Source organism: Echinops telfairi, unplaced genomic scaffold (assembly GCF_000313985.2).
Source record: "Echinops telfairi isolate 266 unplaced genomic scaffold, ASM31398v2 ScPeMD7_18;HRSCAF=68, whole genome shotgun sequence".
Classification (NCBI taxonomy): Eukaryota; Metazoa; Chordata; class Mammalia; order Afrosoricida; family Tenrecidae; genus Echinops; species Echinops telfairi.
Genome location: NW_022103915.1, coordinates 28310420 through 28335689, shown reverse-complemented (window position 1 = coordinate 28335689; position 25270 = coordinate 28310420). Strand labels below are relative to the sequence as shown.

Below are 25270 nucleotides of genomic sequence, written 5' to 3'. Positions count from 1 at the left end.
CGACCCCTTTGGGGCTCAGCTGACCCTTTCACAGGGGTTGCCCAATTCATCACAGTAGTAAAATGACAGTGATGAAGTAGCAATGAAAATAATGTTATGGTTGGGGGGGTCGCCACCACATGAGGAACTGTGTGAAAGGGTCGAGGGAGGCATCAGGAAAGTTGAGAACCACTGCTTTAAGGACTGAGACGGGCCTGATGCAAGCCCAGGTTTTTTCAATCGCTCATATGCATGTGAAGGTGGAAAAGGGAAGCAGAGGCACCCGTGGGGTTGGATTGTGGTGCTGGCGAGGAACACAAACAAATCTGTCTTGGAGGAAGGATGGCCAGACCCTCCTTAGAGGCAAAGACGTCTTCTCTCACACACGCTGGCCATGTTGTTAGGAGAGTAGTCCCTGGAAGGACATCGAGCTGGGTCGAGAGGTAGCGACGAAGACCCTCAAAGAGATGGCTTGACGCCATGGCTGTTGGGTTTCTGGAGCGGGACACGCCTCGGTTCTGGCTACACGGCGCTGAGAGAATTCACGTCACAGAGCACTTTCGTAATCTCACTTGGAGATTGTGTGAAGGACAGGCAGTTTCAGGTTTTAGTGTCAAAAGGTACACGCTGTTTCTGGAAAGCCTGCCAAGCCGCACGGATGACGTACGCCGTGCTGGGGTTCACAACGGGGCAGGAAAATCCACATGGAAAGAATACCAGAACAGGAGTGTGAAACCCCCACATGAGGGACTGGGGAATCCCCAGAGGCCAAGTGGCCAAGAGCCCAAGGGTAGGCCCTTTCTGGGCACATGCTAGAGGCCCTCTTATAGAATCCCTGAGCAAGGGCAGAGGTAAGAGAGAGCGGAAAAAGAGAGCAGCCTTCGGGAAACCAAGGTCTTTAACACCTCTGGCTGGGGAGGCGTGGTTGAAGGTATTGGCTGATGGTATGGGCTGAGTTTAAACGCACCTGGGTGATGTCTTGGACTTAGGTGGAGGGGAGGCTTGAGGGTTCACCCGTGCTAGGGCGTCCTAGTCTTGCATGCTCAGTTTGGGATTTTCCCAGTCCTGTCTGATTTCTCTCCAACCCCTCTATGTGGGCGTTTGCTGGCACTGGGAAAAGCCCAACCCTCCTTTTTTTAGCCTCTACTCTAACCTTTCAGGTTCAAGCCTAAGAACAATCTTCAGGCTGGGGCCGGACTAGATGCCCCTCCCTTCTGTTATATGTACATAGATAGGGTCGCTAGGAGTCCGACTGCCCTGAGGGCACCACCACCACCAACTCGAGGGTCTATGAGTTGGGACTGACCCGATGGCAGTGAGTTTTGGGTGAGAGCCGATGCTGGGTGAGAATGTTTGCACCTCTTGAAGAATGTAGTTGTTAGGTAGGAGAACAGGGACCAAGGATGTCTAAGGGGCATGCGCCAATTCATGTCCCGCGCCCCAGCCCCACCACACCAGGTGGGGGGTATACCTGGGTGGGCCCAAACTAGGCCAATGGGGTCAACCAATACCTTCAACCACCCCTCCCCCAGCTGAAGGCCTCTGAGTCATGTGACACCATGTGTTAGGTTTCTCAGGTGGGAAATACCTCACTTCGTGGCCTTGCACAAGAAAGAATTCATGCCGGACGCTTGGTTTGTGATCCAAAGGACAGAAGACGTTTCAGGTTGTAGTCACTGAACATGGGCAACTCTCGGGACTGCACACCCACCTGAGGCCAGAGAGCGAGAGACCACGGCACAGCCAAGTAGAAGGCGCAGAGAAGCAGTCGAAGGCTGGGCAGTCCGAGGGCTCGGTATTTGGGCCTTTGGCTGTGAGGCATGGTCCAAGGTACTGGATGACCCCAATGGCTGAATTATGCCCACCTGACCCCAGGTGTACTGCCTGAATTGGGGCATGCCCCTTAGACACCGCTGGTCCCTGCTCTGCTACCTAACATAATGCCACAAACCAGACATCACGAAACGGTTTGGGTGCAGGGGGTAAAAGCGAGCCCATGTCACGGCGTCCAGGAAGGAAAATGTTTGGAAACGGATTGAGGTAGCAATTGTACAACACTGCTTAACACGACGGAACTATGGAACGGTGCATGTATTAACTCCCAGTTTTTAAAAAAAAATTATAGGTGTTTGCTCTGTATTTTGTGTGTGTTCTTTATTTTCAATAGCCAATAAGCATTCCTGATAAAAGGCCAACGACTCGCAATCGCACGAATGTTTGAAATGACAATTACACTCGTCGGTCTTGATGTGACTGACCGACTGCACGGCCGGACATGTGAATTATAAGCCAGGAGGGCTGCGGGGAACACATCCGGAGTCGCGATCACTTGCCCGCATCGGTGCCTGCCTCGTGCAGCGCCGTCCGTTGGGGCGACAGGGACACAGGCGCGCAGACAGGCGGGGCCGTAGCGGAGATTGGGCCCCGCCGGCCTCCGTCAGGGTCACGAGGCGGCCTTGCGCTCCGGCGCACGCCGAGGACCGTTGCCCCGGGCTCCGCGCGGGGCTACGGCGGTGCAGACCGAGGCGCCCGCTTCCCCCCGCTCAGCCCCACCCACTCCCCGAAAACGATCCCGTCAACAGCCAAATCGGCGACGGCCCGGCCTGCCCCGGCCTCCTTCTCGGAACCCGGCCCGCTTGGCTCAAGGTCCCCGCGCACAAAATGGCGGCGGACGCCGCCTCGGCCGGTCATAGAGACGTGCGTCCTCCGCGGACAGAGCGCCGGCCTCGCCGGACCGCTTCCGCCGCGGGCTTGACGGCGGAGCGGGGAGCAGCCGCGTCTCGACGTGCCCTTCTAGGAACACAGTGCGCCGTCTCTATGGTGCCCGTGGGCCGCGCCAGGTCACGTGGCTGAGGAGCGCGGCCGCGGAGGCGAGGGGGAGGAGAAAGGGGCGGGAAGCAGGGGGATCGCTCGAGACCCGGCGACGGCGGGGTTGTCATGGAGCCGCGCGCCCTGGCTCGCGCATGCGCCACCTGACCCGTAGGTCCGTTACGAAGTGGCGACCCCCCCGCCCTAGGTGAGAAAGGCCAAGTTTGGCACGGGGGGAGGGAGAAGTGTGAGGGAGGAGCGTCCGTTGAGAAGGTGGGGAGCGGGACCAAGAAGGGGAGCGAGGTAGGTGAGAGGGGGGCCCGGGACTTTGGGGGACCCGGGGTTGCGTCCCTCCCCCAGTGTAGTTGGTTGGCTTGCGGTGAGGCGCGGGGACTGGCCGTAGCGAGGGGGGCGTGTGTGGGGAGCAGGTGGGACAGTTGGCACCGTGGGTCCTGGCCTAACCCGGGCACCCTCCGGGCGGGGAGCGAGCCATCCTGAATGGGGCAATGTGGGTGCACGGGAGCTGGGACCTGGGGGCAAAGCCTGGACCTCCGATTTGGAGGTACGGGCAGGGTCCCGTTCTGCGTCCAGGGCACAGGTGTGCCGCTCTTACAGAGACCTGCTGACACCCTCTTGTCCGAGTATGTCCCTTGAGTGGCCAGCTTGCCAGGCCCGGTGCCAGGGTCTGCAGGTGGGGGGAAGAAGGCTAGGGCGTGCCAAACGAGGAGGCCGTGGGGAGTGGGCAGGTTAGGGGAATGCTGAGCTCAGCCCAGAAGGCCACAGGCCTGGGCTAGGCTGTGTGTCATTACCCAAGTCCTGGCTGTTCCCATTGCTTGGGCTTTTGCCCGGGGTGGCTGGTGGCACGCCAGTCAGTGCACTGTACTAGGGTCTGCCCAGTTCTGCCCTGCTGGGCCACAGGCGGGTAGAAGCCTGGAGGTGCCCCAGCAGCCTGGCGCAGACACAGCGTGTGGGTAGGTGGGCACCCTGCTGCCCGTTGTCTTGAAGCAGGAGCTGTTGAGGCATTTCTCTTACCTGACCTGGTCTTTGAATAAGGAGAGTGGCATGACTGATGAAAATGAAGGGGAGAGGTTTATGTAGATGGTGTGTGCCCACCCCCGCCCCCATGGGATCGCCCATATGCAGACCAAGCAGAAGTGTCTTCAGAGAAAGCCTGGGAATGTGCTTGTAATCCTGGAGTTATAATAACTGGGATTACACACAAGGAGGTCTTTGTTGTCCTGGCCTTGCCACATTATTGCATATAACCCCCCGACAGGGCTCCAACTTCACACTTCCATCCATGCACGCATGTTCTACACGTGATGCAATGAAAGGGAACTCGAGCTCTTGGGAAAGTTGCCAGGTATCTATAAAAGGAAAGATCTGAGAACAGCATTTCAGATCCCTTCTAACACCCCCCTCCTTTTTTATCACAAACCCACATAGCCCAAGAGGATTAGAGCTAGTGTCTCCTTTAATCTGGTTGTTGTAGAAGAGGGTTCATCTTAAAATAAAGGGGAGCTTAGGGATCTGAAGAACTGGAGATGGCCAGCATGTTTGGAATTGCAAGAACGTGAGCTTCAAGTTGTTGGGATATTTTGGTGACAGTTCAGTGGCCAGTGTTGTCACAGAGTCGCAGCAGGACAGAAGATTAGTTGGAACTCACTGCTGTCTGGAGTACCTCACGTGCCTCTTCATTGTTGAGGGCTGAGGTGGCACAGGTGATAAAAACACAACCTTCTAGGTTGAGGAGACAAGTTCAAAAAGCGAAGGGCCAAGGGCTGCGTGGAGCACTTACAATTATACTTCTTTATTGTAGAATTTTGCTTAGAATTTAATCTTTATTTAAACAAAAAATATGTATTAAATGTATTCACTTAAGTATTGTAGTCTATGCTCGCTGGGAACCTTTGGTCACATGTACCTGTATAAGAGACCCATCGGGCCAATTCTGACCATTGGGGGAGTTCAAGTTGGTGACCTTCTAATGGGGAGTTAGACGCATGAGAAGCGGGGGTGTTTGTAAAGCAGTGCTACTAGCTTCTAGTCGTTGCCAGAAATACAGAGATGACAGGCGGTCAGAGCCCTGTAAGCCATTTTTAATTCCTAGTCAGTTTATGAGCTTCTAACTGATAAAATAACACTGAAGAGGAAAAAATAAATAGAAATCAACTCCTTGAAAGGGGGAACTGATTGCAATGATCAGTGTATAACATCTCCCCTCAACCCCCCAGTGGGTTGAACAACAAAGTTGGTGAAGAGAGACAGTGGATGGTGTAAGATATGAAAATAAAAATAATTTATAAATTATCAAGAGTTCATGAGGGTGGGAAGTTGGAGGAGGGGGGAAAAAGTAGACCTGATACCAAGGGCTCAAGTACAAAGAAAATGTTGTGAAAATGATGATGGCAACGTATGCACAAATGTGATGAATATAATTGGTGTATGGATTGTTATAAGAGCTGTAAGAGTTCTCCAATAAAATGATTTTTTTTAAAAACCCCAACTCCATGGGGGGAGGGGAGGAAAACAAACAAACAAACAAACAAAAACACCCCAATTCTTTAAGGTCTATGGACTCTACCATTTGCATGGGCCTCGGGTTGAGAGCAAGGAGCCTCTGTGCGGTGGGTGTTGGGCTGCTATTGAAAGGGTGGCAGTTCAAACCCACCAGCTGCTCCATCGGAGCTAGACAAGGCTGTCCGCTCCCATAAAGATTCTCTGTTAATGGTCGAGTGAGCTCCAATTCTCAAGGGCCCTGTGTACAGCAGCCGAAACACGCCCGGTCGGGCACCGACCTCACAGTGTCGTTGTGTCTGAGCCCTTGACAGAACGACCAGCATCAACAACACATAAGCCAGCTGCCACAGCAGGACAAACCAACAGACAAGGGTGGCTGTAAGTAGCCTCAGAAACGGAAACTCCATATTGGGGCGCTGGGAGTTGGACTCAAGCCCTAGGCTGTGGGTTTTTGAGCCGGAGAGCTGACCTAAACGCCAGCGCTGCTGGCTGCTCTCCCGCCTGGGCCCTCCGTGGTACTTTCGCTGAGTGGGACTGGTGTTCACCCGCTAAGTGGCCTCCTCACAGAAGAAGGGTGTTTATGGATTCTGCCTTTAGCCCTTCCTTCCCACCCCACCGGGCAGCTATCTGGGACAGTCAGGATTTCCGCCCCAACGCCGCCCATATGCTTACTCACGTCCCCGCCCAAATCACCAGTTTCCCATTCTGCAGTAGTAGGTCACACATTCTTTATTTCCAACTACTGTCAGCTCCCCAGGATCCTACATGTGAGCATCCTGTCTCCCTTTAACTTGTCAGTATTTTGATTCCACAGTCAAGATTGCCCTGTCGATTCTTCATAAATTGAAACCCAAACCCACTGCCATCGAGACGGTTCCAACTCATAGTGACTCCGTGTGGGTGTCCGAGCATGGAATCTGCACAGAGCAACCAGCTAGAAATGCCGACCCTGTGATCAGCAGTCCATTGCCAAACCCACAGCGCCACCAGGGCTCCTTCCAGTTCTCCACAAGCAGAGTGAATCCCTGTGTCTTTCACGGCACAAAATACTAGTCCCTAGCTAGTCGATGCCAGCTTCTGGCCACCCCGTGTGCCCCCGTTTGTGAGGCTGCCGCTCAGAAGCAGCGTCTGTGGCTTTTCTTCCCAGGTGACCCTGCATGGGCGCCGGCCTCCAGCTGCTTGGTTAGCAGTTGAGCCAGTCACGATACTCTTGAGTGTACTCAACGCAAGGACTCTCTAGGCCAGGGTGGAGCTGCTCCCTGGCGTTTCTGAGGCTGTCATGGAAGCCAGCTGCCTCCTTTCTCCCCCAGAGCAGCTGATGGGTTTGGACCACCAACCATGTGGGTTAGCTGCTGAGTACTTAACCTTCGTACCACCAGGCTCCCTGTGCCCCACCCAGAGTTTACAACAATGAGCCCTTTCCCATGGCCTTGTTACAGGATTATACCCACTGCCATCAAGTTCATTCTAACTCCCAGTGACCCTAGAGAGGGTTTGCAAGGCTGTACATGTTTACAGGAGTAGTAGTGTCATCTTTGTCCCGCCGAGTGGCTAATGGGTTTTGAACTACCAACGCTCTGGTTCGCAACCTAGTGTTTACCCGACTGTGTGACCAGGGCTTCTTCCCAAGGATAACTGCAGAGTGAATTGGGGTGCTTCCCCTGAAAGAGTTGGGCTTAGTAAACTCCTGTGTGAAGCTTGGTTACCACCTAACTAGCTGCACTTCACTTGAGCGACCTTCCTTCCTAATCTAAGTTGGCAGCAGGGACAGAGTTGAGGTAGCCTGAGTGCCATCCACAGGCCCCACCGACATCCATTTTGAACAGCCTCCAGCTCACTCTTGGATAGTATTATTTGCAAGAATATTAAACTATACTTATTTTTTGCACTTCACTCAAAAGGATCCTGATTTAATTAAAGATCTATGCTTATATTGTAGACTCCATTTATCAAAACTAGGTCCACTTCATAGCTGTCAAATACGCCTGACTTTTTTGCTCAGAGCTGTGTAAGGGGCAGGGGCCCTGGTGGTGTCGTGGTTACACATTGGGCTGCCACCCTCAAGGGCAGCAGTTCAAAGGCACCAGCCACTCCTCGTTAGAAAGCCAAGGCTTTCCTACTGCCAAGAGTTGCCGTCTCAGAAACCCACGGGAGCAGTTCTACCCTATCCTACAGGGTCACTAAGGGTCAGAATTGATTCAGTGGGAGTGGGACCTGAGGCGGGACAGCCCTGTTGTCTGTCTTTGATGCCCACAGGCGGGGATGTGTGGCCGTTCTGAGGCCTTAATGTTTGGGCTCGAACCCCTGAAATGAGTGTGGAAGAATGTTTATGTGAGATTGTGTTTAGCATTCGCTCTCATTCTGACCAAGTGGTGCTCCCAGAGCCCACTCATGCACACGTCTGAGCAAGGAGCCCGCCGGCCCCCTGCGCTCGGCTTCACCTGAAATGAACTGTGTTTCTCCTGGAGAAACGGCATTTCGGTCATCCCCCACATGCAGTGCAGTTGGGGAGCGGCTTGAGTCAGAGGGACAGAAGAATGGTGTCACAAGGGGGTTGCGAGTTAAAATGTCACCGGACTTTCCTGACCTCTCTCCAACTTCATTACTGTCACTTTCCCTGTTGGTGCCCCATCGTCACTATCTAGCAGTGCCCTTTGTGCTGTTAGTGTGCCACCCTTGCTGCCATTCCTTGGCCACTCGGGAGGCCCTAAGACAGCGGTTCTCTACCTGTGGGTTGCGACCCCTTTGGGGGTCGAACGATCCTTTCACAGGGTCACCGAATTATGACAGTAGCAAAATGACAGTAATGAAGTAGCCACGAAAACAATTTTATGGTTGGGGGGGTCACCACACATGAGGAACTGTATTAAAGGGTCACGGCATTAGGAAGGTTGAGAACCACTGCCCTAAGATGAAGTGCCGGATGGAGTGTACTCAGCCCCTGCCTGCCAGCCCTTCCACCGATTTCTCTCCCTCTTTGCACTGTGAGCCCCGCTCTGGGTCTGCCACGTGTGGCCTAGACAAAAGCCCACCCTGCCCCACTCACTCCCCTTTACTCTTCTTGACTCCCTAGTGCAGAAGATGCACCCTGTCCACATACAGTCACCAAACCCCATTAAGCCAGCCTCCTAAATACATCCCCAATCTATCCATGTCTCCTTATCTCTGCTGGCACCATCTAGCCCCCACGATAGCATCTAAGGGGGCTCCCTGCTGTCCTGGCCGCCTCCAGCTCCTCCACCAGCAGCCAAGTGCATGTAAAATGTACATCTGATCACGGGCACTCTTTTGAATGAGACCCTTTCAAGGCCTTCCTTGCTCCTAAACTGATGAGGAGAGTCTTTGAGGTGGGCTCCTGTGCACTGCCTGGCCGACCTCCACCACCTCTGGACCCACCCCTTCTGTACTGCACTGTCCCCCACCCTGCCCTACCCCTGCACCCCACTCTCAGAAAACTTACTGCCATCAAGTCAATGTTGACTCTTAGCGACCCTATAGGACAGGAGAGAACTGCTCCTGTGAATTTCCGAGAGGAGTGTCTAGTGGTTTTGACCTGCCAACCTTGTTTATCACACCTGATGTGATGTGTAACTCCAGCTAACTGCAGAGCCCAGCTGCTGTGGGTCCTCTCTGCTGAAAGCCTTCCCTTCTCAGACACCCCCCCCCACCCCCCACCCCTGCCTGTTAGCCTCTCTCCTCTCTAGCTCTCATTAAAATGGCAATGGATTAGATGTGAGATTGCTTGGAAATGTCACTCTCTCCCTGGCCTGCAGCCCCTGGTCCATGGTGGGCACTAGATAAATAGTCTCAAGTTACTGAACGTACTTCTCTGAGCTTCAGCTTTCCCCTCTGTAAAATGGGCTAGCAACTGAGGGGGCCCCTTGTGGGGCTTAAATGAGCAGTGACAACGGTGTTGTCAGCTCACTTTGTATGCAATCAGAGCACTTGCTATGCATGATCTTGTTTGTGCCTAAACGTCGTGTTTAAGCCACAAAGTAGCAGGCATCTGGAAGGAGTTGTTTGACTTTGTTCATGACCTCATCGAAAGAAGTGAGAGGTGAACTGGGAAGCCTTCCACCAGGGCAGGTGCAGAAACAAACCAGGAAAGCCAGCCTGCGCTGCCAGCACCTTGCCCCAACCCTCCAAACAGAGGGGAAGCCGATCTGGTTACCTACACCAAAAAGCCGCACAAAATGAGCCTTGTTCGTAGTGGACAAAGCTCCCCCAGGACTTAGCTCTGTGTCCTGAGTGGGTGAAGGAGCTGCAGCTGCCCACCAAGGACCGAGAGCCTGCTTTGGAGGGAGGCCGCTCCAGGGCCCAGCAGACCCTCCGCCTCTGTCCGAGGGACCTCAGGGAAGACCCAGTTAGGTGGGCAGGGCAGCCCCACCCCCACCCCACCCCAGGCCCTTCCTATGCCCCCACCACCCTCCGGGCCATGATTTTGTGTGTCCTGGTTGCTTCCACAGGGCGAGACTGCTGAAGAGAGCCCGGATGAGCCTGCTTCCAGCCCAGTGAACCATGGAGAGGAGCCCCCCGGGCCGGGAGAGCCCCCGGAAACGCTCGGCCAAGCTCAGCAAAGGGACGGAGCCGAGGAAGGGGGCTCAGCACCCCCGCCAGGCGGCTGCGGAGTCCGACAAGGACTCGGGGTTTTCAGGTTAAAACACCTCCTTCCTGCGGGGAACAGAGTCGCCTGGAAAATTCCCTCCCCCAAACTCATTTGTATGATAAAGAGGAGGGGCTTTTCTTTAGCAGAGGAGCCACAATCTCTCAGTTGTATAAAATGCTAATTATGGTGCCTTGGGGCAAGTTTTGAAAGGCCTTGGCATCCTGTGTCAGCTCAGAACCTCAGCTTTAAATCTGAACCCTTCCAACTGTTGCGTGAGGGGTGGGGGGTGTCGGGGAGCTCAGTACTCTGGTATGGACTGGATTGTGGCCTGTCCACCCCTCCCCAAATATGTGTGGTAAATACTAGCTGCTATGCCGGACAGTGCCTCCTTTCATTCTGTTGTACACAGAGTCTAGGAGTTGGAACCTACTGGAAGGCAGGCACCTAACAGCACCAACAGACAACATGCCTGGGGTTCTAAACCCTTTTGGGAATGGGAAGCTTCCTTGTTATCCGCTTGGGGCTATCCTGAGTCAGTTCTTTTGAGCTAGTAAAGAGCCCAAAGAAGTGGCGAAAGGGGAGATTGGTGCCAAACCACATAGATATTTCCACAGGAGCAGGGAAAGCCTCTGGAGATCAGGAGCTTCCCACAGAGCCAGTGCTCTGAACTCATCCCAGTTCCCCCAGGAGCTCTGGTGGCCTAGTGGTTCCACATTGGGCTGTACTGCAAGGTCGGCAGTTTGAAACCACCAGCCTCTCTTCAGGAGAAGATTGCTGTTTGATGAAGCCATCCCTCGTGGTGCTTCTGTTAAAGCTGCCCTAGATACCTGAGACATAGTACTCCCCACTCTCCTGTGTGGGCTCATCGCCTTTGGGGTGGTCACACTGCAGTGGGAAAAATCACCCCGAGTTGTCACTGAGTAACAAATATGAAGGCTGTCAGTTAAGCAAACGTGTGTGATATACTTTGGTGGTTTTTTTTTTAATTTATTATTGGGAGTCAATACATATATCATTCTGTAGTTCAGTCATGTTGAGCAGTGTGGTACAGTTGCTACAACAATCAGTTTTCAAACATTCTTTTTCTTCCTGGAGTCCTTGACATTGTCTCCTTTTTACACCACCGCTACCACTATCCGCCCCCTACCCCCAAACAAAACAAAACACCTATTCTACTTGCTGCCCCTATAGTTTCACCAATCCTGGGTTTCATATTTTGAAAAACAGAAAAACTTATAACACAACCTCAAGAGGGTGACCCCAATGACATAACACCTCTGAGATAAACCCTAATATGAACAAACAAAAACAAAAAGGTACGCAAACTTTTAAGAAAACTTTGAATATCCCATGTAATCCCTACTATGTTATAAATAAAGTAATTTAAAAAACTAAAAAGAAAACTTTGAATAGAAAGTAGTCTTGCTGAATGTAGACTCCCCTTCCCTCATACTGCTTCCCCCCAGGATCTGTGAGTTGAGTTTGAACTATGAGCTAACTGGCCCAGTTCCAGACCTGAGCGCCTGAGACGAGAGCAGAATAACCGCCCTAATACTGGGTCTTAAACCTTATCCCAGAGTAGTAAAGGCACACCCAGTGAACCTCTTCCTTTTGTCTGAGACGCTTCTATTTCTAGATCTCAGGACAGTGGCTTTGACGAGGTTCTAGTAGTGTCTACAGTGGGGAATTCCGGCTGGATCAGCTCCCTGAGAGTGGAGCCCACCCCGAGGGAAGACTGAAGCTATCTATCCATGCTCACTGAGCCTAGATCCAGCTTCCTCATTTAGGGTGAGAAGCGCAGCTGTCAGGAAACAAGAGCTCTCTCCTTGGGTTGGTATGTTTTCTGCCAGACGTGCTGCCTGAGAGGCCTAATTATAAATAGATTGTTGCTCAGGGAGGAACATGGCACTGGCTGAGGGATTAGAACAAGAGGAATTAGTTAGTTGTCCCTACTCAGTGTTAGGCAGCCCTGAGAAGGGCAGGCCGGCTGTAGCCAGGCAAGGGGTGAGGGTGGGGTGGGGGCGCCTTCCTGTTCATTTCTTGGCAAGGCTTTCCCAACTGGCAAGGCAGTGGCTAATTTGCTTAAGAAGGTTTGAAGGAAGACCTGGAGTCTGGTTTGATACAAGTCTGGTGATTGGTGTGATCCGGCAGGTTTAAGAAACATTGCAGGCCTAGGTTAGGTTTTGCTTGTTTTTTTGTTAATAGCAAAGCTTTTCCAATCTGTTTTCCATATTATGGAGGTAATACAGCCCATTGTAGAAAACCAGAAGTTTTAAAAAGTACAAAAATTACCCATAGTCTTATCACTCATTAGCCCCATCACTATTGACATTACTCCTCCTACCACTTTGAGACTGTACATTATCATACGGGCTGGATACTTCTGATGGTGTCCGTATCCTTTGTGTAAAAGTACACTAAGTAGTATTGTACTCTGGAGATATAAGATGGTATTAAAAATAATTAGAGCTCATTAGGTCCCGGGAATGCCCCTGCCACGCCTTGTTTCTTAGTTATCATTCCAGACAAAACCAAGTGAGTCTGTTTTTAATTATTTCTCAACTTTGTACTTTGGAAAATTTCAGATCTACAGAAAATTTAAGGGAACACTGGTCATGCAACGGGTTAAGCATTGGGCTATTCACCACAAGGTTGACAATTCAAACCCAGCAGTTGCTCCACAGGGGAAAGATGAGACTACCTGCTCTCATAAAGATTTACAGTCTTGGAAACCCTACAGAGCGGTTCCACTCTGTCCTACAAAGTCACCATGAAACTGGGATGGACTGGAAGGCAGTGACTTTACAGCAAATGGAGCGAATGCCCCAGGCAGCACTCAGGGCCCCTGGTTTTACTATTTGCATTCTTGTAACGTGCACAGACAACGTACACCTACTCCTTACATAGTGACCCTCTCATTATCAGATTTCACATTTAGGATAGTAAAAAAGTACTGTCCGACCATCTTACACATCAATGACTTACGTATGGCAGCAGTGAATGCACCATTGTGAAGTGAGAGTAATACTGGCAGTATGGATAAGGTTATGTGCCAACGCGGCTGGGCCATGATTCTCAGTGGTCTGACAGTTATGTAATGATAGAACCTGGCAGCTGTGTGATAATGTAGTCATCCTCCATTTCTGCATATTGACTCTATATCTGGAACCTGATCATGCCAACAAGTGAAGAGTGTATGAGGGGGCTTTAAAAAGTTTGTGGGAAATTCCATGTCTTCTCATTTCATTTTCCATAAAACATTTTGAAGCCCTCTTATATGTTGACTGAATCATCTGAAAGTAAGTTGCTTTTTCACCCTGGAATATTTCAGCATGTATCTCTTATAAGCAAGGACATTCTTCTATATAACTACAATGTTATTATCATGACCAAGAACTTCAACAGTTATCACTAGACACGGACCATATTCAGATTTTTCCATGAGTGCCTGTCATAGCTCTTTGTCTTGCTGTCTGCTTTGGGTTCAAGATCCAGTTGACTGTAGGTTCTATGGCGTCGTGCTATCTTTTCAGTCGTATTTACTCTAGAACAAGTGCCCATCTTTCCCTCCATTTCCCCGCGACATTGACTCCCTGCATGACTCCGGCCCGTTGGTTGACAGAATGTCCCACAGTCTGGCGAGTTCCCCATACTATTTGGATCCGAGAGACATTGTTGACAAGAATACGTTGCTCTGATTTTGGGTGATGCGCCATTCGATCACTCGATTTCCTTGTTTGAAAGCACCCCGTCCTCTTTGTGGTGTGTAAACACTGCAGGATGCATACTTTGAGGCTGGGTGACAATCCCGTTCCCCAACAAACCCTCTTCTCCAGTGCTTTGCACATCCTGCTGATCCCTCCTGAAACTGAGACTCATGCACCCATCCCTCACACCTTCACTTGCTGTCATTCTCCCGTCAAGAGGGCCTCTCACTCCTCCTGCCCCCACTCCCTTTCCTAGTATCGTTAGGGAGTCATTAATTCTTCTCTAATTCATCAGTCATTATTCTTGTTGATACTTAAATGGTCCTCCATTTGGCCAGTGGAACTCCTTCTAGCTGGATGCGCTGTCTTTTGGGCATGTCCCCGAGTGCTGGAGCTCTTCCTTGCTTGATGGGACACCACCTTCCCTCCAGAGGCTTGGGATCAGCCATTTCTCCAGGCACCCTGCTTTGTCTTTGTACAGAATGGCTCTAGAAACCAGACCCGGCTACTAGGTATGTGTGGTTGGTTCGGGGTCCAATGTCTCTGGCCTAAAGGTGCTTAACTAGATGAGCACTCTTCCTTGCTTGCTTCGATGCTGTGCAAAACTGCCTGGCCTTCAGCACCACTCACGGTAGGTATGTGCAGTGTGCTAGGCGGGGAGGAGAGAGGCTGTGGTTAACAGCTGTCATTTCCACAGAGCTTCACTGGGATTCTGACCCGCTTCTCCATTGCGGGAGGTGGTGGCGGTTGGGTGCCGGCGCCGAGCTGGTTCTGACTCATGGTGACTCCCTGTGCAACAGAACCCACCGCCCTCCAGTTGTTCTTATGCTGGCGCCCATGTTTGCAGCCACCATGTCAATCCATCTTGCGGAGGGCCCTGTCTGTGCTTTTTGGCTGCTCCTGCCCTTTTCGCTCTGGTTACAGTCTTCTTGTAATGTAGTGCGGAGCAGCGGAACAAGGGCTGACAGTCACACATATGTAAATGACACTCACATGCCAGTCCTGCCTCTCACTCCAGAATCCTGATGCGCATTTAGGATATTCCCAGGCTCCTCTGAGCATGCTTATAGCAGCCTCTTCCAGCACGTTGCTAAGTTGGGTCCTCTGTGTATGAATTTACAGAGGGCAGCCTTCTCTTGTTCACCTTGGAATTCCTGGAGAGAATCTTGTTCTCACCTATGTGCAGGAGGCCCCCCAGTAGGCCCCCCCAGCATGTACTTAGGAGCCTGACAGAGGAGGACCTACAAGGATGGGAATGTAGGGGAATGACAGACAAAGACCCATTTTAAACTTCAGCTTTGATGAACTTATTCTGAATTTTACAATTAGAAACTTTAAAAAGAAGTAACTTTGATTTTAGCATAGTTATCAAATGTGGCGGTTTATTATTATTGAGCCCTGGTAGCTAAGTGGCTGCACACAGGCTGCTAACTGCAAAGTGTGCAGTTCAAAATCACTAGCCTCTCTGCAGGAGAAAGATGAGATTGCAGTCTCGGAAACCCACAAAGGCAGTTCCACCTGTCCTATTGGTTGCTGTAACTCGGCATCGACTTGAAGGCAGTGATTATTGTTACTACTACTACTACTACATCGTGCGCATAGAGCTTCCAAAGGTCTTATGCCTGCCCTGGGTCACACACTCCCCATCCTCACCAATCACAGATTCTTGCAAGGAAGGAACCAATGGGAAGCCATCACCTGGTAGACTGGTGGTGACTCCTTTCCATAAACCCCACTAACACAGGCCTCTGGCTGCCCGAGCTCTAAACAGAAGCCACGCTGGCCCAGGGCAGTGATTCTCACCCCGGGGGGCTCAGAGGAGAGTTTAGGATCTTGTTCAGACACTGGCGAATGAGCAGAAAATATCTCAAGAACTGTCACAAAAGCACACTTTATAAACACTGCATTCAGTTGCAGGGGCCCCTGGCCCCCTGGGAGCCAGGCTAAGAGCCCTTGGCCCAGGGCCCAAGTGAACTAACCATTCTTCTGCCCAGCAGATGGGAGCTCAGAATGCCTGAGCTCGGCCGAGCAGATGGAGACTGAGGACATGCTGGGTGTCTTAGGCTGGAGCCAAGAAGACCGGCGGAGGCTGAGCTCCAAGACGGGACATGGTGCCTACCCTGCCCTGTCCCCCATGGTCGTCATGAAGAATGTGCTGGTCAAACAGGTAGGCAGAGTAACGTTTCTGGGCATGCCCTGTAGACGAGCTCACTCTCTGTCAGGGAGAGCACCTGCTAGAGCCACTCGGATGTGCACTTCCTGTCCTGGGGGAGAGTGCTCCACCAGCTACAGGCTCTGCCTTAACAATGAGTACGGGACAGGTACCCCATTTGGGGAACAGGGGCCACTTTATTTCTGTTTCCGCTGTGTGTCCAGAGGGACCCCAAAGTACACCCATCATACATCAAGGGACCAAGTGCAAATGTCCCTTCAGGAGGGCGGTCTCACGTAGGGCAGTGTTGAGGGCAGAAGTAGAGAGCCTCTTTTTGATCGGAATGGCCCTGGGAGTTCAGAAATGAGGCTGCATGCATTTGCTTCAGAGCTCCAGGTCATGACCACGTTCCTCTGTCACGTGCTGAGCGTTTTCTTAGCGACAAAGAAATGCTGTGGTTCAGGTCCCAGCTGTACTAGTGATCTCACACAGCAGCACTGCAAAGCTGAAAACGAGGCTGCCTCAGGCTGGATTGCACAGCTTTGCAAATTATGCGATCATTGTTGAGATACAGAAAGGAAGGGAGCTTCAGAAGAACGTCTAAGCTAAGCTCCAGTGTAGGAAACGGAGAGCACAGTCCTAGGAGCCTGATTACATGAGGACAGAAAATACTGATCTAAACCAAATAACCTTTCACCTGAAAATACTTCCCAGCTCGCTTTTTCATGGGCCCCGATGAGCTCTGGAGACTCTGGGGTGGTGTAGTTGACCTTCCACTTGACAGGGTTAGAACAAGGTGAGAAGGATGTGGGTGTCTTTGGACAGGAAACTAATTACACTCTTGCTGAGGAACACAGGCTGGTTAGAAACTGCAGAAACTCCTTTTCTCACAGTATTTTCAATTCTGTATCATTGGCTAAATTAATGGCACAATCATTAGAATCACCTTATGCCCCAGGGATGCTTTGTAATGTTCTCTATCATAAAACGACAACAGTGTCTCCAAAGTGAACCAGAGACAGATATAAACCCTAAATGTATGAGGAGATTTTGGGCTCACACCTAATTCTAGCCCCAATCAAGAATAATGCGTTCTTATGATGTGGCCCTACTCCATACCCGTCCTCATGAAGAGATCACTGAAGATGTGGGTACTATAGAAAAGTGTGATAAAGAACTAGATCGTGCCCGGTTATCAGAAAGTATAGTGTCTGGGGTCTTGAAGGCGTATCTTCAAACAGGTAGTCATCTTAAGTGAGGCATCAACTAAGTCCACATGGAGGAATCACACCAACCTGTGTGAGCCGAGGCTTGTAAATAGAAAAATCCAAATCTGAAGGAGGGAATGATAGCCAAGCTTAAATTGTGGACACCTGGTTTGCAGAAGCATCGGGAAGACAGTGGAAGCCCAAAATTCATTTGCAGGGGCTCCTCATCAATTGAGCCTCCGGTGAATCCTCTCTGACCATAGTTGAGGGATTTGAATGGCCTTGCTATCAGACAGAGAGAGCATTATAAAGTCAGTGATAGCAAATGTCGTTAAAATGCAATACCTTATAATTTGATCTCCCTTCTGACCCACTTTAAAGTTGTTTCCGTTTTTAATATTGTCTGCTTTCTTTTCAGTTGAGGTTTGGTGGTCACTGGGGGCGTTTTTTGTTTGCTTCCGGTGTGTGTGCTGCATGATTTTCTGTGTGTGGCATCTAGGGTAGGTCAACTGGATTAGTAGTGACATAAGGACGTGGCAAAGGAGGCTAACAACGAGGACAAGAGGAAAATGTCGAATGTTGATTGTGGTGACGATTGCTGAACTCTTCTGAATTATGATTAAACCATTAAATTGTATGACATGCATTATAGGCCAATTAAACATTTTTTAAAAGAAGAAACCGCAGAAACAAAGTACCTGGTGAGTTAGGAAACAACAGTGAAGGTTTTTGCCGGCAAAAAAAAAAGATCACAGGAAATAGACACGCACCCCAGGCCCCTCCCCCTCTTTCTGCTGCTTGTCTCTCCCCACTTTGCTCCCTGGTCCCTTGTTGTGTCATCTCAGTGCTGCCTGTTTGTCCCTTCTTTGTGTAGGCTAGACTGGCGGCACTAGAAGCAGAGAAGAGCCCACAGTTCAGGAGTCAGTAGGCTTTTCCAGCAGAGCTGCCTTCTCCCCGACGGGAGGCCAGCCAGGAAGGCTGCGGCTCCCTCAGGAAGCCTGGGTTCAGGCTGACCTCAAGGAATGGGCTAGGGTTGGTTTTGTTTCATCTTAACTCCATAGGATCCAGCGCACTCTGCATTTAAAATGACACCCTGCCTTTAAAAATCTCTGCCTGTGGCGTGACGCCTCGTGGCTGTAGGTGTTTCTCTCTGAACTGATTCCAGTTCTATCACTAGACCTGTCCTGCACCGTTACCTAGCCTCAGGAAGTCTAACGTGCTTTCTGACTCCTCCCCTGAGTGCTGTCCGAATGAATGAGGCAACCTGGAAAACCCATCATCACTTCATTAGAATAAACAGACTAGTCTCCATCAGGAGAGTGGGCACAGGAGCGGCATTTGAAGACCGATCCAGGAAAATCACCGTGGGGAAGTGATTGAGTGGTTTTGCCTCTGCTTGCCTTGAGGGTCAGCCTGAGGGCAGGAGTCTGGTTTGGGAGGCAGCCTGAAGTTTTGCTCCCGACTTGAGCTGAGCAAGGCTGGACTGTGCCCTGGGGATTTGCAGCTCCTTTTACCGGGAAAGCGTGCCTCCTAAGGGCTAAACCCTCACAAGAGGGTTTGAAAACACACCTCAGACGCCCCCACCCTTGTACAGGAGATGGAGTGTAATTGGCCTGTAGTTCCTAAGCCTGACATCCAAGAAGCTGCACTGTGTGAAGTGGTATGTCTGTGACCGACCACAGCTCTCTTCACATAAACGAGCCCATGAGATTATCTAGACTAGGTAGCATATCTAGAACCTCTGTCAGACTTCCTCTGCCCGGCCTCCTCTACACTGAGCTCTTTGGGCCCTGGCTAGAATTGGACTGGCTTGTAAATAATTGGAGACAAGTACTGGGGCCTTCTTTATTGATTTTCCATCTGAAACAGCTTGAAAAATACAAGTGTAGAGTGGAAGAATGAAGAGCCCTGGTGGCATAGGGAATGATGGGTGGGGCTGCAATCAAACTACCAAACATTTCTCAGGAGAAGGAAGGATGTAGCTTTGACTCCGTCTGGGAAACTCAGAGGGGCAGTTCCACCCTGTACTGTAGGGCCGTCCTGAGTACAGCGGGGTGGTTGAGCTGGGTGTCCGAATCGAAGTACGGGGGCCCAGCTCCATCGCTTAGTTGCTCAGGGACTTGAAGTGGGTTCTTTTTACTTTCCAAGTCTCGGTGTCCCATTGGTGAAGGGAAACAGTAAGTCAATGTGGGCTGTTAAGAAGGAGAACCTCACACAGCGTGAGCTGTGGCACCCACCCCACACTCGACAGCAGGGATGAGTTTGAGAGGTTGCCTGACGGCCAGGCACCAGTGCCTTACCAGCAGACCTGTAAACTCCCACAAAGCTGTACCTCAGAATCAAAAGCTGCTTTCAGCTGGAAGGCCCCAGGTGTAACCAGGTGCAGGTAGTCTGGTGTAGAGCCCACTAGGTCTGAGGGTTTAATCCATGCAGGATGTCTTACTACCCATATCTTTATTGGCACAGGCATGGTCTTAACTATGTGATTTCTTCAGCAATCGACGAGGGGTTTTGGCGTTTAAGTTTGTGCTGTGGACACAAATGGACTTGGAAGCCTCTTCTTTGCCTGGAGGTGGCGGCAGCTCTGCCCTGGGGTTGGGGGTGGGCTTCATCCAGGATCTGCTCTGCCCCTGGGTCGCCCCACAGGTGATAAGCAGTGTGCCGTTCTCTCCTCTGTTTCAGGGCAGCGGCTCGACCCAGCTGCAGTCCTGGACAGTCCAGCCCTCCTTTGAAGTGATCTCAGCACAGCCCCAGCTCCTGCTCCTGCGCCCACCTGCACCCTCCCCCATCAGCCCTGGCCACACTGGGGAGAAAAAGGCAGACTCCAGGAACTACCTGCCTATTCTCAATTCCTACACCAAGATAGCCCCACACCCGGGCAAAAGGGGCCTGCCCCCGAGCCCAGAGGAGCGAGGGGAGGGTGTGGCGCAGAAGAAATTCTGCACAGGGGGCCCAGGGCCCAGAGGGTCTCGCAGCGAGCCGCCCAGCCCCTCACCTCCAGCACTGCCCAGTGCCAAGCTCTCAGAGGACTCTGCGCCGCAGGGCGTGCCCTCCCTGGTGGCTGGGGGGAGCCCACAGACTCTTCAGCCCGTGTCCAGCAGCCACGTGGCTAAAGCACCCAGCCTGACCTTTGCTGCCCCGGCCAGTCCTGTCTGTGCTTCCGACAGCACCCTGCATGGCGTTGAGAGCAGCTCCCCACTGTCCCCACTGCCCGCTAGTTACAGCTCCCCACTGTGGGCCACCGAGCACCTGTGCCGCAGCCCAGAGCTCTTTCCTGAGCAGAGGCAGAGCAGACACCGGCGCTTCCAGAACACACTGGTGGTCCTGCACAGGTCCGGCCTTCTGGAGATCACCCTGAAAACCAAGGAGCTGATTCGGCAGAACCAGGCCACTCAGGCAGAGCTGGACCAGCTCAAGGAGCAGACGCAGCTGTTTATTGAGGCTGCCAAGAGCAGGGCTCCTCAGGCCTGGGCCAAGCTGCAGGCGTCCCTCACCCCCAGGGCCGGCCGTGCAGGCAGTGACCTAGACGCTCTCTCAGATCACCCAGACGCGTAGCACTGAGCGCTACTGTCCTGTTACTTGAGTGATTCTTTTCATTCTTGCCACTGTCTACTCCTGCTTCCCAAAGGACGAGTACGAACTTCTCAATGTCAAGGGGCTAGCACCTGGCTGGCTGCTGTCTTCCCCTGGGTGTGTGCACAGATGCCATATGCCTGTGCTCCTCTCGACCTCAGGCTCCGAGTGTCCTCCAGTCCTTCGTCCGTGGTGGAGAAATGGTTACATGTGGAGCTGCCACCTGCAGGCTCCACATGGGATGAAGACTGGGCTCTCTGTTTCTGTAAAGAGTTAGACTTGAAAACCCACGGGTGTTTCTGCCCTGCCCTGTGGGGTCACTGTGAGTCCGGAGCAGGCACTGAGGTGGGGTGTGGGGCATCACAGGAGAGAGTACTGGGGTGGGTGGTTCTCCTCCGACCGGGAGTTAGGGTGCAGGGCCGTGGACAGGAACAGAGAGAGACGTGGTCACAGCTCAGAGCCGGTGTGTCTGCGTGCCTCGGCTCGTGCCAGCTGGACCCAGCTGGACCTCAGAGACTTCGTTTTCTTCCTCGTGGGAGCCGAGCGGAGGGGCACACCAGTGGCCTCACCTGCTCTCCACAAGCCCGCGCTGCCAGGCTAGGGTCTTCAGACTTCTCGGGAATGAGAAGAATCCATTCAGTGCTTTCTGGGGTTTTATTCGCTAGCTTGCCTTTTTCTCCGGGGAATCCGAAGGAAGCAGATCCCTGGCCAGCACCTTTGGTCCGGAGCTGGAAGATCCTGGTCCTTTCTGCATTTTTCTTCATTTGCAACAGCAGGGTCTGTCTTTTGGCTAGCACCTTAAAGGCAATTTGCATGGTCCTGCAGAGTGTAGTGTGTGTGAGGTAACTCTCTGCCCCCCTGCCCCCTAGTTTCTCCGAAACAGGAGAGCTGGTAGGCTCTCAGTGGCTGATCCTCCCAGGCAATGCAGTCAACCTGAGATCGGCCTACAGAGAGCTTGCTGCTTTCCACAGCCAGAGGTTCTGTGTGCCCCGGCATGGTCACAGGCAAAGGGACCTGGGTCGGCTATTCACCGTTCACCTAGAAATGTGATGAGATTCAAACTCTCCTGTAAAAACTGCCCCTGCTTGAAACTCTTTCCACTTGACAAATGAGTGTGTTTAGTGCAACACAAGGAAAATGCTGTTGACGAGGTCTTGTGAAGGCCACAGGCTAATGGTCGTAGTCACTCACCAGCTGCCCCTGAGCTGATGTGGACTCACAGTGACCCTGTGGCATACCCCGACTCATGCTGCGTAAGGATTTCTGTGGTCGAGTGTTCTAGAAATAGATTGTCAGGAAGGAGCCCTGGTGACATTGTGTTGGACTGCTGACCACATGGCCAGCCACTGGAACCCACCAGCCCCTGCACAGGAGCAAGAGGAGGTTGTCTGCCTTCACCCTGCCCGGGGTGGGGGTGGGGGGTGTCACCATGAGTCAGCACCGGCTCAGTGGCAGTACATTTGCAGGGCTTTTTGGAGATGGCCTTTGTTCCCGGGTGCCTCTGGGTGGGCTCCAACCTCCACCCTCTTGCTTAGCAGCTGGGATGCCTTCATCGTCAGAACCACCCAGGGACTCATCCTATTTATTAGGTAGTTAGAATGCTAGCATCACTTTAAAAACTGACAGGGTTTCAAACGTGTATGACTTGGCAGAGACTGATTTAGAATTAAACGCAACTAAATCTTTAGACGCCCATGATCTGTGTAGAACTAGGACCTGCCGCGTGCTTTCTGAGGGAAGTGTGAAAACCAGAGCGAGCGTGTCCTTCCCAGACCCGGCACCCTTCCATGGGCCTCTCGTCCGCTCCTGTTCCCCCCGCGTTGGTGGGCACGCAGCTGCGTTCTGTGCACCGTGCTAGGAAGCTTCCTTTTGGCAGAATCTGCTTGGCAGCAAAGCTAGAGAGAGACAGGTGCCTTCAGAATAGCCTGGGCACCTCTCATGTGTCTTGCTGAGTGTCAAAAATCAGAAGACGCAGAGAACCAAATTTATTCTGCTGGCAAACCCCTCTGAGGAGCTGCCCGCCTCCTGGCTGAAAGCCACCCTGGGTCCCCACTGCTGAGAGGCAGGGAGATGCAGAGCTCTCCCCACTGACCTCTCGGATCTTGCAGCTTAGTGCTGGGAGCCCGTCTCAGCTGTCCGCCTGGTGGTCCTTGCATAGGGGAGCTGTAATTAGACGAGGCCAAAGAGACAGACACTGGATCTTGGAAGAAGGGACCCACTGAGGTCTGAAGCCAGCTCATCCGATGGAGGGACCTGGGCATGGACCAGAGAGCTCGCCGCCGCACGCGTGCACGCGGCTGTAAGTAGTTATGGTTTTGGCATGCGTGATGTGGTCTGGTGTGAAGTACTGTGGCAGAGCTGCCCCTTCCTGAAGTGAGAAGCCATTCTTACCTCAGACTAACTCTGAGGAGAACTTTTGGCAGATTTTGTTGGCAGTGTTGAAACGCATCTAGAAAAAGCTGCTGATTGAATTGGTTATAGGTATGGAGTTGAATGACGTTTGTAACTTATTAACGCTCGCTGCTTTTTGTCGGTCATGCCATCATCTGATTTCCTTTCCCTGCTGCGGCGCCATCGGCAGAAAAGTAGCTCTCATGCACAGGCGGAATGTGTTCTCAGCCATGGGTTCTGTAGGGTAGACATTATTTACCAAATGTGAATTCTTTTGAGAAGTGTGAAGTTTTGTAGCAACTGATGACTGTGAAATATCCGAGAAATAAAAGTCACTGACTTGGAAATGACATTGTCACTGCGTGCTTGCTACAAACCCTGAGTGAGGGCACGGTTAACATTTGGCTTGGCTTTAGGTCACGTCACTGAGGACGTTTTGGGTCAGATACTGAGACGCTCATGGTGTGAATTGAAGAAATGCAGGCAGTGTCCCCTGGCGTCTCAGAAAGAAGTGTCCTTTGGGTAGGTGGGGAGAGTTGAGAGAAGACCCCCCCCCCTGGTCTTGTACATCAGATCTGAACACATTCATAGAAGTTTAAGGACACATGCAAACTTCTCAGTGAGTCTCCTCAGGGGGCATCCTCCCCTGCCCCCAGGACAGTCTGGCCCCAGGGGAAAATAAAAACCGGGTCCCCATTCAAAGGCTTGAGAGTGGGGGAGGTGCCACAGTCCAATTCTTAGAGCACTATTTCTGCCCGACACAGTTTCCTAAGTGGCAACCAACCACAGCTGTGCGCCTTCCGAGAGTCAAAGGAAATAACGCTGGGTAAGGATGGGCAGAGAAGGCCCCTCCTGAAGCTCAGAGGGCCACCCTACCCTCCGAAGTGGGGGTGCAGAAAGTGGACATCACACAGAGTGGATCCCAGGAGCCTGAGGAAAACCCAGTCACTTGAGCCCCTTGAAAGACCCCTGGAGAAGCTTGTCCCTCGAGGACCACCTGCTGGGCAGTGCCCATGAGGGGTCTGGAGACCTGTTTTCAGCACCGGGCTCACTTCCCAAACTCTGGCTCTCTCAGGTTCTCTGCTCTAGCATGTTGCGAGTGAACAGAGATACCCGTGGGGCTGAGAAGCCAGTGCGAGTGGTGGTCAGGCCAGCTGGCTTTAGGTTACTATGTTTGCCACACTTTCAGCTTGTCACTGGGGGGTTAGAAGCACCTAGCCCCCCAGCACTGACAGCCTTTCTGATGATGATGCGATTGAAGCTGAATAGGGTTTCACTACCCACCACCTACTGGCATGGAGACAGTTCTGGCTCTGAGTCACCCTGTATGTAGGACAGAGCAGAACTGCCGCCCTAGCGTGGCCAAGGCTGTGGACCTTTCCGGAAGCAGCAGACGGCCACCTCTTTCTCCTGTGGGGCAAGTGGTACATTTGAACCCTTGCCCTCCTGGTCAACCACTGACCTTCCGGTTAGCAGCCCAGCACAACCACTGTGCCACAGGGGCTCTTGGCCCAGGTTTACTACTGCCCAGATGAAAGACAACTTTGAACCCAAGAGTCCTTATTCCCCAAAAAGGACAGTATTTAGGAGTTGGAGCCTCACTTCCCTGGTCAGTCAGTTCCAGGCAGCTCTTTCCTTTCCTCAGAGGTGAAGGACGGAGCTGCCTTGATGTTTTAGAAAGTAAGTCACTTGCGTAACCGGGGATGGGGTCTCTGCATGCACCACAAGGAGTCTCAGGGTGGAACTTAACCTTTGTTCACGGTAACTAGGCAGACTAGTAGGAGCCCTGGTGAGGTAGTGGTTACACGTTGGGCTGTGATCCCCGTGGTCGGCAGTGCGAAACCGCCAGCAGCTCGGCAGGGGAAAGACTGGGTTTTCCAAACAGTTGCGGTCTTGAAAAACCCTCAGAGTGTCGCTATGAGTCAGCATCTTTGAGAGTCACAGACTAGGCAGATGCTGTGGCGCCCGCTCCGTGAGGTCTTCCTCCTGGGTCACTCTCCACCCAGGAAGAGAGATTAGAGATGACAGGAGGTTGGCCTGAAGGGGCCAAAGTGAGTGGTGAGGAAGAGGCTGCAGCAAGCAGTCGGTGCTGCCTGGGTTTCCTTTGCCCCAGAGCGGGGCGAGTCCTGTTGCTCCCTGGGCATCCTGAGATTGGGGTGAGGTGATGGCTCCCCGGTGTTTGGAGGTTGCTCACTGAGGAAGGCTGCCCCAGTGTCCACCAGGGATGGATGGCTCTGAGCCCATCAAGGGTGGCGCTTTCCTGGGGACAATTAAGACGTTCTACCAAGTCTCAGCTCACGGGAAGTGTGTAGAGGACCCCCCCCCC

General features: G+C 52.3%; 1 protein-coding gene across 2 annotated transcripts; it reads left to right on the top strand.

Annotated features, from left to right (window-relative positions):
• Positions 1-2912: 2912 nt before the first annotated feature.
• Positions 2913-21923, top strand: CIPC (CLOCK interacting pacemaker). Of its 2 annotated transcripts, none has more exons than XM_004699049.2 (4): positions 2913-2995; positions 9774-9961; positions 15618-15787; positions 19663-21923. In XM_004699049.2, the coding sequence occupies exons 2-4, from the start codon at positions 9826-9828 to the stop codon at positions 20533-20535; spliced, it is 1179 nt and encodes a 392-aa protein (XP_004699106.1). In that variant the 5' UTR covers positions 2913-2995; positions 9774-9825; the 3' UTR covers positions 20536-21923. The 2 variants fall into 2 exon arrangements, with proteins under 2 accessions (XP_004699106.1, XP_045143691.1); XM_045287756.1 differs by lacking the exon at positions 2913-2995 and adding an exon at positions 3011-3090.
• The last annotated feature ends 3347 nt before the right edge of the window (positions 21924-25270 follow it).

Excerpts from the sequence above, each read along its gene's own strand:
- CIPC (XM_004699049.2), top strand. The coding sequence starts at position 9,826 with ATGGAGAGGAGCCCCCCGGGCCGGGAGAGCCCCCGGAAACGCTCGGCC. Across the intron at positions 9,962-15,617 it reads CAAGGACTCGGGGTTTTCAG|ATGGGAGCTCAGAATGCCTG; the intron begins GTTAAAACACCT and ends TCTGCCCAGCAG. Across the intron at positions 15,788-19,662 it reads AGAATGTGCTGGTCAAACAG|GGCAGCGGCTCGACCCAGCT; the intron begins GTAGGCAGAGTA and ends CCTCTGTTTCAG.